At 41.8% G+C, this 11,994-nt stretch overlaps 1 protein-coding gene across 2 annotated transcripts; it reads right to left on the reverse strand.

The window, feature by feature from the left end:
• Positions 1-11,829, reverse strand: LOC109476592 (inner centromere protein A-like). Of its 2 annotated transcripts, XM_019777575.1 has the most exons (16): positions 11,709-11,829; positions 11,462-11,547; positions 11,154-11,274; positions 10,561-10,677; positions 8,741-10,427; positions 8,294-8,430; positions 8,063-8,159; positions 7,861-7,899; positions 7,254-7,388; positions 6,799-6,908; positions 6,315-6,558; positions 5,173-5,378; positions 4,225-4,366; positions 3,493-3,690; positions 1,676-1,826; positions 1-1,014 (listed from the first exon to the last, which is right to left on the reverse strand). In XM_019777575.1, exons 2-16 carry the CDS (start codon positions 11,502-11,504, stop codon positions 839-841), a joined length of 3,603 nt encoding a protein of 1,200 aa, XP_019633134.1. In that variant the 5' UTR covers positions 11,505-11,547; positions 11,709-11,829; the 3' UTR covers positions 1-838. The 2 variants fall into 2 exon arrangements, with proteins under 2 accessions (XP_019633134.1, XP_019633135.1); XM_019777576.1 differs by lacking the exon at positions 7,861-7,899.
• Between the last annotated feature and the right edge of the window lie 165 nt (positions 11,830-11,994).

Genomic DNA, 11,994 nt, shown 5'->3' on the forward strand with positions numbered 1-11,994 from the left:
TAGCTTTTTCACGTTTATTACTATCTAGAAATAATAAAAACAGCAAATTCTTTATCAATATGCGTTGTCTTTCAAATGATCTGAAAAACAAAACAGATCCCAATTCCCAGCATTATTATGCTATCCCATGTTTTCCGACCATTGAAAAATAAGACAGAAAAAAATGACTAGTTATATGTACATCTATTTATGATATCAATGATGTAATATTAAACTGAGACTTGTATAAATTTGCACAACAAAGAGGATTTCTCTCTACTTGTATTTTGAATCTGAAAAGCAGCATAAAATCTACGAGAAGTGAAAGAAAACTATACAGCATCTGAAGTAAATGTAGTGTTTTTTTTTCTGATCATAATGCTAGTGTGCTCTATAGTGCCTTCAAATATACATGTAGGTCTGCAATATGTAGACTCTTTGCCAAGTTTAAACCTTATTTTTCCAATAAAAAACAAAATAATGTGTCAAAAATGAACATAAAAATCTCACTTTTGTTTTCATACTAGAATCATACTGCTCAAAATGACTTAATGTAAAAGAAATTAAAATGTAAAATATGTTTCAACTGAATTTGACAGCTCCTTTCTACGACCTAGCTCACACTTCCAAATTTGCACAAAATCTAAAATCTCTCTACTTTACCCCATTTATTTACAGTTAGGATAAAGGAATAACGAAAAAATGTCATCTAAAGCCTTTACCCGACTTTGCTAAGTGCTGCTCGTAAGATCTTGCGCTTTGGAGGAACTTTAAAAAAACAACCTCCTTACAGGAGTTTCTTTTAATGCAAGTACTTTTTGCAAGAATAAGTCTATACTAGATTATCCAGAATGGTGATTTAAGACTTGAGTAGAGGGGAGTTCCAGACAGCGGAGCTTGTTCGCTTGTTGAAGCGAGATTTCTTCACGCCGAAGACCTGGCTGAGGTCCGGAGTGTCGATGATGTCACCGAAGATCTTACTGAGATCAGGAGGATAGTAGCACTGGTTGATCAGCTGAGCTTTCAATGGGGCACCTGTATGAAGAAGACAGAAAAATTTTCTCAACCCATGCAGACAATTATATATAATAGAACAAAAGGTTGAAGTGCAAAAGCTGCCCCATGCCATCATTTTTGTTACAGTACTGATACAATGAAGACATTAAATGGACAAAGATATTTGTCGAACTTTTGGTGAAAGCTGGTTCAAATATTATGTTGTACCTTCCAAAAATCAAATAATAAATAGAATGTTTGTAGTATAAAAGGAGAATGCCATTTAATGCACATTTTGAACACTCAAGGCATCTTAAAGAACCTAACATACATCATAATTATACATGTATATAGGCACCCCAAAATTTGGTGTTTTCGATAAAATCACAGTGAAAGTAAATGAATTTATTTATAATAACATAATCTAACTGAACTGTTTCTTCCAGTCTTAATTTCTTCTTTCCCTTAATTCTGATTCCAAAATATCTCAGGACGAAGAAAATACATGATATGCCCTAGACAGTTCATTAGGTGCAGGATTTGACACTGTTGATGTTTAGGATGTTGTAATTAGTAATAGTTTATGTACTGTGTATTTGTGTGTGTATTTTTATGTGTATCCAGGATTACCTGAAAAGCAGGCCAAAATGGCCTTAGTTGTAATTACTGGTTAAATAAATAAATTGAAATTGAGACTTACCCTGCGCCCATCGCGGGATCTTTTTACGCGGCTGATCCTCGTCGTCTGTAGAGTCATCGCTGTTGAGATCCTCGATGTGGTAGTTATCCTCAGTCGCGGCCTTGTACGTACGCTTCTGCTGAGGGGTCATGTCGTACGAGTTAGGGTTCCCCTGGAAGGCAAGGTCACAGAAAATAAATACACCAGACCTAGGTGTGTACAACTCTTGAATAGTGATGCATACCTAAACCCAATTTTAGGTTCAGGTCCGGATTCAAGTCCAGAGGTTTAGGTTCAGTTCCAGACTTGTAAGTCCGGACCTAAACCCATGGCATATACAAAATTGCATGTTGACAACCCTGCAATGTTGTCTGGGTGTAACTTTGGCCACATAACATGGAGGCCGGTACTTGATAATGCCTGATGGCAAAGTTTTCTTCGTTTTGCAGCAAAGATTTTACATCTACGGAAGGTTTTAGCTGGTTTGGAAAGAAAAGGGGTATGTGATATGATCTTTTATGGTAATAAGTCTGGACTCGGTTCTTGTTTTAGGTTTCTTTTGACTAACCTAAACATTCTTACAAGTCCGGATCCAAGTCCAGTGAACCGGTATGCATCACTACCTGGGTGTGTAGAACTCTTGAACAAAAAAGAAACGTCTATATTTCAAGGAAAATAATTTTGAAAGATAATAAATCTATGTTCCCTCCTTTTCTGACCCACGTGAGATTCATTGCAATACATTATAGAAACAATTTGCCATCAGAGAGATGCTAAGTGCCCTCTAACAATGACTAATAAACTGGTGGATGTCCCAACTACTGAGTACCTAATACCAGCCCAGAAGAGAACAAGAAATAGCCATGCATTCAAGTACCAGAGTTATCAACCAAGGATTGAGGTGTTCAAGAATTCATTCTTTCCTAGAACTATCGCAGAGTGGAACTCACTGTCACCAAGTACAGTAGGGGCATTGTCAATAGATAGCTTTAAACAATGTCTAGAGCTAGAAGTTCAAGGGTTAGGTGTAACAAGTCAATCGGTGTAATATATAGCCAGCTGCCAGCGCCGCGTGCCTGCGAAGCTGGTGTGTTACGCCGAAAGGCGGTTATACCGGCTATACAGATACAGATAACTCCAACAGAACATACAGCAACTACGTTACAATTTTAGAGAATCCTCTCTTGTAAGGATGCAAGGCAATTTTTTTTTTACAAGTGGCAAAGTAAGGCAAAGGGTCACAATGCAATTTCAGGGTGGCAAAAACCAACAAAATATTCTTAATTAATCTGATAAATAAATCTGATGACATTACTGACATTTCTTAGCACTAGAAAATAGCTAGAACCAGTCTGGATCAAAAATTGATTCTGAAATTCAGTTTTACTTAGTGATGCATACTGGTTCACTGGACTTGGGGATCCGAACTTGTAAGAATGTTTAGGTTCAAGTCTAAAAAAACCTAAAAGTCAAGAACCGAGTCCGGACTTATTACCATAAAATACCATTTCACGTACCCCTTTTCTTTCCAAATGAAACCACCTAAAATCTTCAATAGATTGTAAAATCTTTGCTGCAAAATGAAGAAAACATTGCCATCGGGCATCGTCAAGTACCGGCCTCCATGTTATGTGGCCAAAGTTTCACACAGACAACATTGAAAGGTTGCCAACATGCAATTTTGTATATGCCATGGGTTTAGGTCTGGACTTACAAGTCTGGAACTGAACCTAAACCTCTGGACTTGAATCCGGACCTGAACCTAAATGTGGGTTTAGGTATGCAGCTTTACACCATAATGTATTACACAAGGTTGTATAATTCCACCATCTACCCACCTCCTTGTTGAAGGTGCCATTAAGGTTGGGTTTGTGCAGACTGCTGTTCATACTGGTGTTAGCAGCCGTGGAGCTGGTGTTCAGGGAGGAGTTCATGATGGCCGCACGTTTCTTCGCCTCGGCCTCCTGAATCTCTCGCCGCTCCCGTTCCTGTCGCTCGCGCTCCTTCTGCATGATCTCCGCAAGCCGCTGCCGATCCTGAAAATGTGACAAAATCGGTAAAAATTTAGACATATTACTAGATTTGTAACTAGAAATGGACATAAAAGGCTAGCCATGTTCCAAATCTTTATTCTAGCATTTAATTTTTAACACACAGCAGAAGTCAAAACACTGTACAAAAGTACATTTGACATGATTTTCTGAACAATCGAAGCCAAAACTAGACATGTAACAGCAAAGCAAATGCATAATGTTTTCCTTTAGGTGGTCCAGCCTACCAAACTTACTACTGCTGTTTATTCTTACTCAAACACATTCATAATATCATTACCAGCCCCTTAAACTCTGTCCTGCAACTTGAAACATAATGTAATCCAACACCAATTAGCATGGTGACAGACTTCTGGTTCAGGTCATTGACCTTTTTTTATTTGGAAGGAAGAAAAAGAGTAAGAAGAGGCAGGGTTCCTACTTTCATATTAATATCAAAATGCAATACAAAAAATATCCATTGTCAAAGTACAAGAAGCAACTAGTTACTAGTACAATAAAGATTGGAGAGCAGCTAACCCTTTCTTTCTGCTTCTCGTACTCTTCTTTCTTCTTGCGTTCAGCCTCTTCCCGCGCTCTCCTTTCCGCCTCCTCGCGAGCCTTCCTCTCCATTTCACGCTGCAGCTCCTTCTCACGTTCCCTTTCCTTACGCTCGCGCTCCCTACAAGAAAGGAAGAAAATAACTTTTTAATGCTCAATAAAACAATAAAAAGACATCAGAGATTTAAGATTAAGAAGTGTGCAATCCCTGCTGGCTTCCTGAATTCCTCTATGATCAACATCATGTCAACATTTTCCTGCTTGCTCCCTGAGCTAAATTCTAAGACATTGACCTGTTAGTTTGCCTGTCAATCTTTTCCAACCCACACGCTGTCAACCTACTCTGTCTGGAGAAACAGGTACACAAACCCACAGCTTAGAAACCCAAAATACATACAAGTAATTAGTCTTTTTCTTTTGCAGATGTACATGTACTTGTAGGATCTATCTTTGACTTAACCTGTTGAAATCTTAACCTTCTTCATGCTGCATAATCTCATAACCAGTACATCTGTGCGTGTGGTCACCTCAGCAGTAGGATGGTTAACGTTTCAAATCCTGCAATCTCATGAAAGATCGAAATATAACCTCTCTTCTGTAAGTCATTCCAGAAGTTTGATTTCATGCTTTCTTGAACAAATTCTTTAACGCACAAATTTCAACCTTTTTTGTGCGTAGAAACTTAACCTTTCAAAATCACCTGAAATCACTGAAAAATTGACATAACATTAACAAGACTATGTAGTGTAGTAGAATGCAAGCAAGATGGTGTTAAATTTTTATTTTCGTGTCTTTTTTCCAAGCTTAAAAGAGCAAAAAGTTTGGGAATCAGCTAATTTGCATATTTTTATGCGCAAGTTTTTCACACGCAGAAAACCCCATCTCAAATCCTGCAATCTCATGAGAGATCAAAATAACAAATCTCACCTCTCCTCTGCGAGGCGTAGCCTCTCTCTCTCCTTCTCCTCCTCCTGTTGTTTCCTGAGTTCGATCTCGCGCTGTCTCTCCCTCTCCAGCTCCTGCCGCCGCTCCTCGGCCTGTCGGCGCAGTTCCTCCGCCCGTGCCGCTCTCTCCGCCTCCTCGTGTTCTTTCTTACGCAGGATGAGCTCGCGGTGGCGTCGCTGTTCCTCCTCCTGTAGAACATTTCCCAAGTCAGTAAGAGCTTTTTTGACACCATCTTTAGTTTTTGACACCAGTTCCAATGTGAACTAATAACCTGTTCCTTCAGCATGGTTCTCACTAGGCTATTTCAGCGTAGGGGCCCCCTATACTGTGATTTGGACCCCCTACGCTGTGATTTAGCCCCCTACACTGTCTTTCAACCAGTATAGGGGTGTTTTTTTGGGAAGAACCTTCATAAATCATTCAAAAAATGAAAATATAACTTTAGAATGAACCAATAACAAAGTGAAAACAAAATCTGTTCCCCAATAAGCAAGAAATAGTGTCTCAAGAGATAATGAGTTACAAAATTTTGGGAGGAAGAATACCAGACCCCCTACTGTGGTCATGTTTTTGGGACTCAATGTGGGACTTGCTCTACAGAAAGTTGCCCTTCTGTACCTGACCCCTATGCTGTGAAAAAATCCTGGTGAGAACCCTGCTTCAGTTTCATTCCATTAATGGTCACACTACAGGGGCTGAACTATTAGTTTTGATGACACCAGTTCCTAATTGTGTTAACTCGTTTCTTCAGCTTCACTGGCTTAGTCTCATTCTCTTGCCTTCTTTTTTTGGCTACACCACAGGGGCTGACCTTCTAGCTTTGTTGACATTACTTCCTACGTAGTAAACTATTCCTTACACTTGTTTCTTTAGCCTGGCCTACTGTTGTTTCCCTTCCCTTTTTTTTGCAACAACACAGGGCCGAGCCATTACTTTTGTTGACTACCTACAAACTAACCTGTTCCAGTCTCATCAACATTGACATTCTTTTGCTACACCACAGGGGCTGAGCCTATAGTTTTCCTTAAACCAGTTGCTCCAGTTTGTCCCTTGACTCCTCCTGTTGCCTCCTAGCTTAATTTGCTACACCACAGGGGCTGAGCCTTTAGTTCCTATGTACTAACCTGTTCCTTCAGTTTCAGTAGCCTGGCCTCCTCCTCTTGTTTCCTCCTAGCCTCGGCCTCGGCTCTCTTCTGTAACTTCAGCTTCTTCCTCGCGGCGTCCTCTGCAAGACGTTCCTCCTTTATCTTCTCTGTCTCGGCCACGCGGTGGCTGTACTCCTTCTCCAGACGGAGTTTCTTCTCCTTGTCCGCCTTCTCTCTCTGTTCTCGCAGCTTAGCAGCGCGCTTGGTTCTCTCTTCTCGTTTTCTGTTGAGAAAGTAGAGATTGGTAAAATTAGTAAAAATCATGACTGTTCGCCAAAGGGTAAATGTCAGTTTCTGAGGAACAAAGATTTTACTTTTTACATGTAACTACATGATTGTTTTTCAGTTGCCACTTTCTCTTTACACATTCTAAACTATTTGATTACAAGAATTAGATTATTGTCAAGCACTTTATAACCAAAAACTGTTTGTTGTTTGTTAATGGAATGTATCTGATTCTGACCGTTTTTGTTCTTCCATTTTCTGCTTCTTCTCCTCCTCTCTCTTCTTGATGATTTCTGCCTCCTTTGCCTTCTTAGCGGCCAGTTTTAGTTTCATCTGTTTGGCTCTCTCCTGTGGACAAAAAAATACAATATAAATGTGTGCATGGTTTCATGATCAGATAAAGTTTTTAATTATGTCTTGTTGCTTACAGTGCTAGAAAGGGATACAGTATATGGATGGATTATTGTAAAGCTTGCTACAGAAAAGGAAAGTGATCTTAATCAATGGCTAGCAGAATCTGTGGCTCAAGATCTAGGTTGACAGCATGTGAGTGGGGGCAAGATTGACAGGCAGAATGACAGTTGGACAGGGGAGATGGGGTAAGATGAAGATTCAGAAGGTCTCAGAATCTGGCCGAGATCCACAAAAAATATGGTGGTGACATGGGGGAATTCAGGAAGGCGAGGAGGTTACCTCTGAAGACATCTGTTTGACAGGAGTGTTCCTCTTGATGAAGGAGGTGACCGTGGCGTTCAGGTTACCCGGGGTCATGAGAGAACTGCTGCTGCCTGTCAGGAACGAGAATTGCTTCGGACGGGGACGAACAACCTGGGGGAAAACACAAAAATGGTGACTTCATGGCTCCACCCCTAAGGCATTGCCAAAAACTAGGACGACTACATAGAACACTAAGAATTTTCCTCATAATAGACCAATCCTGAAAGCCCATCCAATTAGCAATTCAGCCAATGACAGTGTGGCAATTAGCAGTTTGACCAATGAGAGAGTGGCTGCAATTGTCCATCAAATATATTATCGTTGAAGAGGTTCATCAGTCACGTAAGATTACAGTTAGTAGAAGATTCTTTAATAAGTGACTGTTTTTATGTTTTTATTTAGCATTTCTACATTTTCACTGAAGTGGGCTGGGCTATGGGATTGGCCTATTACTGAGTATAAGTTTAAGAGTTTCAGGATAGTAAGAATTTCTAATTACAAAAAAAGTATTTCTGTACTTTTTCTAGATAGCAAACCAGTTACTGAGTTAGGGCACACAAGAAAGTTGTTTTTAAAAGCTCACCCGTTGTTGTGATCTCAGAAGAGGTCTTGAAAAAATTGCCTGTAGAGTGAGGAGTTTTTATTTAATTTACTGCATGCATGCAATACCGTTGTTAACAGAAAGGTGGCAGTTTTTAGGACACCAGAACAGAGTTTCCACGGACAAAAAGACACTGACAGTTAGAAATACATGAGCAGCTGAAGTTGATTGGAGTTTTTCTGACCTTGTTCCGCGGACACTTGGGTGACGGTGTCTTGTCCACAATGTCACTTTCTTCATCATCTTCAGTGGAGTTATCCTCAGATTTCGCTATGCTCGCGCTGGAGAAAAAGGAAATTTAACAATTGAGGAATACAGAGAAAAAATGGCTGAATCTAGGGTTGGTCTTGAAACAGGAAACACAACATTTTTTCCCTAGGCCTAGACACTTTAGTTTAAAGACTGAAATACTGACCTTGTTCCTTTGGAGCTTGCCTGAGAGCCCTGGCTGTTCTCTAGGCTATCCCTGGACAGGTCAACGACCTCTGGCTCCTCAGAATGGGACAGTTTGGATCGCTTCTTGGCCGGGGCGGTCTCTCCTCCATCTGAGCTCTGTGGAGAAAGTAGAAACAACTGAAGGAAAATGGTTATACGTACTGGTTCTAGTTCTTTATTGAGACTTTTCATATGCATGTAGGTTGTTTTGGGGCTTTTTCACATTCTTAAAGTACGAAATGATGTCGAAAATGTGCTAAGAAATGGTAGTAAATGTCAGTATCAGACAGATTTCTTCATCTAGAATATCCTTGGTTTTGCCACCCTGAAATTGCAAATTTGGAAATTCAGTGGCTTCACTTTTGACCTTGCTCAACTGCAGCTGAATCTGTGAACCTGAGCTTATAAATTTGAGTCTACAACTTACATCATCACTTCGTGATGTTCTCTTCTGACTGGGTGGTCGTTCCATCTCCTCCACTGCGGAATCTTTGCCGTCATCCGACACTGTCGACACGTGTGAGGCGCGGGAACGCGAAGCTCGCGTGGACATGCGCCCTGCTGTCTCCGCCACCTCCACTTTCTGGCGAGGGAGGACGGAAGATTTCCTCTTGGCAGCCGCGACTTTGCAGGAGAGCCTGACAGACTGGCGTTTGGAGCTGCGGCGGCTACACCGCGTAGACCGTGTCGATCTGTTGCTCGTGCTTGAGATGTCGGACTTGGCGGTCTCCTCTTCTAAGCTGTCTTGCTCGACAGACACTTGCATCTCTTCTTCTTGGGTTGCAGCTTCTTCAACATTTTCAGAAGCGCCCGCCGTGGTTGCACTTTCAGTTACTGTCGCTTCTTTCCCTCCCATCCATTCCGCGATCTTACTGGCTGCAGCCGACACAAACTGCCTTGCCTTCGAGCGAGTGCTTCTCATTGGTTGCGGCTGAGGAGCGGGGCTTGCTACTAGCTGCGTCTTTGACTTCTGCTGCACTTTTCCTCCTCTTGGCTTCTTCAGATGTTTCTGGGGTGTGTCATCATCGGAAGAACTTACGATCATTTCTTCGTGTTTCTTGATGAGATCCTTGACGAAGCCGGTACCGGGGGTTGCAGGCTTCAGAACATCGGGGAAGAAGCGCTGCGTTTCTATTTCCATCTCTTCTACCTCTTGCTCCTCACTTTCACTTGTTGTAGGATTCTTGTCTCCCTCTGAAGTCTCGCTTTCTGTTGCTGTCTCGGCTACCTTGTCTGCGATCTTGATCTTGTTGGCTTGTCTCGTCTTTGTGGGCGACTTCTGGGTGTCCGATTCTTTCTGCAGCCTGGTTTTGGTACGTGTGGACCTGGTCGTGGTGGCAGTTTCTTCGCCTTCGGTGTCGGTTCCGCTTTTGCCAGATACTATTTCTGCGTCGGACTCTGATTTTGATTCCTTTTGCAATCTAGTTTTGGTACGCGTGGACCTCGTTGTCGCTGTAGTTTCTTCGCCATCCTTTTCACTTTTGTCAGATGCCATCGCTGCATCAGACTCTGGTTCTGACTCCTTTTGCTGTCTAGTTTTGGTACGTGTGGACCTCGTTGGTTTTGTAGTTTCTTCGCCGTCAGTTTCGCTTTTGTCGGACACCAGCACTGCATCAGAGTCTGATTCCTTCTGCAGTCTGGTTTTGGTACGTGTCGACCGGTTTGTTGCAATGGGCTCTTCTCCCTCCGTGTCACTTTTGCCGGATGCCTTTGAAGTGTCTGATTCAGAGTCAGACTTCTTGTTTTTGCTGACTCTGGACCTTGGGATTTGTGCTGTAGTTTCTTCTCCCTCTGTATCGGTGCTGTTCTGCACCACGTTTCTCTGCCTAGAGGCACGGGTTGCTCTGGTTGGTCGAATCACCGTCACCTCGGCCTCTGAATCCGACTCCGTGGTATTTCCTCCCCGCGTGCGAGTAGACCGGGAGGTCCTGGTGGGAGGCGGCTGGGCGAAGCTCACCGATTGGCTGGGAGCCGTAGGGGGCGGAGTCTTGCAGTCTTCCACATTTTGTGGAGGGATTTTGAGAGTTGCCTTCAGCAGTTCTGTCTCGGAGATGGCCTTGAGCTCGTGAGCGTTGGATCGCCGCATGGCCCTACTCCTTCTGGAGGCAGAGCTCCTAGAAAAAGAGAAACAAATACTTATTTCTTAGCAAGCATCTAACTTGCATTCATGTACAATTGACTTTCCTGGTTCTAAGGTTTATAACAAAGAAGTCTGTTATGGTAGTTTTAATCAGTTTTTGTTCTCACCTCCTTTTAGCTGCAGGCTCCACATTCTCCTCCTCCTCCTCAACTTCTGGAAGTTTGCGTATCCGTCTCCTGCGGTTCTTGGCTGACGGTGTCTTGGGTAGCAACTCTGGTTCTTTCCTGGTTGAGAAAAGTATAGCATATTGTGGTGATGGTAATAATAATTCATTATGATATTGAAAAGCCTCCATCTACCATCAGTCTATGGGCAAGTTCACACCTCATACTCTACAGACAACAAACAACCTCTCCTGTACCTTATTATTGTTAACAAATTAGCATTTGAACTAAATGCATTCAATTAGTAAAAGGTATCTAGCATGTTCAGACATGTTGGACAGAGAAGAAAGGACTTGTGAATGTGAGTGTGAAAAATACTAGCCTCTACGTATACCAGGCTTCAGAAGGGACTGGAAATTGGCCAAACAGACAGGTTCGATGCCAGGGGAGTTTGTCCACCATTGCATAGTTAGCCGCTGTCCAGTCGCCTCTAGTTCTAGATCTAAAGCTTGGTAGAGGCGTAGAAAAATACTGAAGTACAACATTTATGTGTCTTTAAGCATTGACAGTTACTTGAAACAGTGCATTTTACTTACCTGGCAAAAGATTTCTTGGCCACCTCTAGGATTTCGTTCAGCCATGTCATGTGCTCATCTTCAAACGTCCTGTTGAACTCTGACAGTTGTGATGTCATGAACATGTGCAGGCGAAGCCCAACTGGAATTAGAAGAACAAAACAGTCCAAATCAGACTATAAACAATTTTCTTACATATCTGTATCTGTTAGATAACTGTCCTTTGTTGTAACACATCATCTGTGCAATGCAGTGTATATACGGTACCATAAATAATTTTTTATTTGCAACAAGAACACTAACAACAGTCAAATCTAGTGATTACTTACGTGTGTGTGTCAGCACAGTGCTTTTGCTAGGTTCCCTCGGCATGACGAAGGTTAAATTTGTCCTCTTCTACACTCCAATACGAAATCTGGAAAGACAAAATTTTTGCAAAATCAGACATAGTACTTAGACTTTCAAAACACCGGTTTGTGCCACATGTAGGTTGCAAAAACCTAACAAATTGCGGGTTAAAACAATAGTTTCTTGACTTATACAACTCTCTAACACAAAAATATGAGTGTTACCTACCTAGTTCATATAAATTTGTTGAGATACCGATGCCTCCGGGCCGGCAAAGGAAGAAGTTACTCCCTGTTCTCCACCGACCACAACCTTATTCTTGTCTTGGAACTCGAGAAAATGGTGTCTTCCGTTAGGTCCCGGATTTCAAAATTCGTGTCAACGAACTGACCAATCACAGCTCAGTATTCTTGACATGACGTAACTTGCCAAATCTCAAAACAATCAAAAACGTTTGTATACGTTTATATTTCTGAAGTATTGAATATATTTTATCAATTGAAAATATTTTGGT

Source organism: Branchiostoma belcheri, unplaced genomic scaffold, assembly GCF_001625305.1.
Source record: "Branchiostoma belcheri isolate BF01 breed outbred unplaced genomic scaffold, Haploidv18h27 scaffold38, whole genome shotgun sequence".
NCBI lineage: Eukaryota > Metazoa > Chordata > Leptocardii > Amphioxiformes > Branchiostomatidae > Branchiostoma > Branchiostoma belcheri.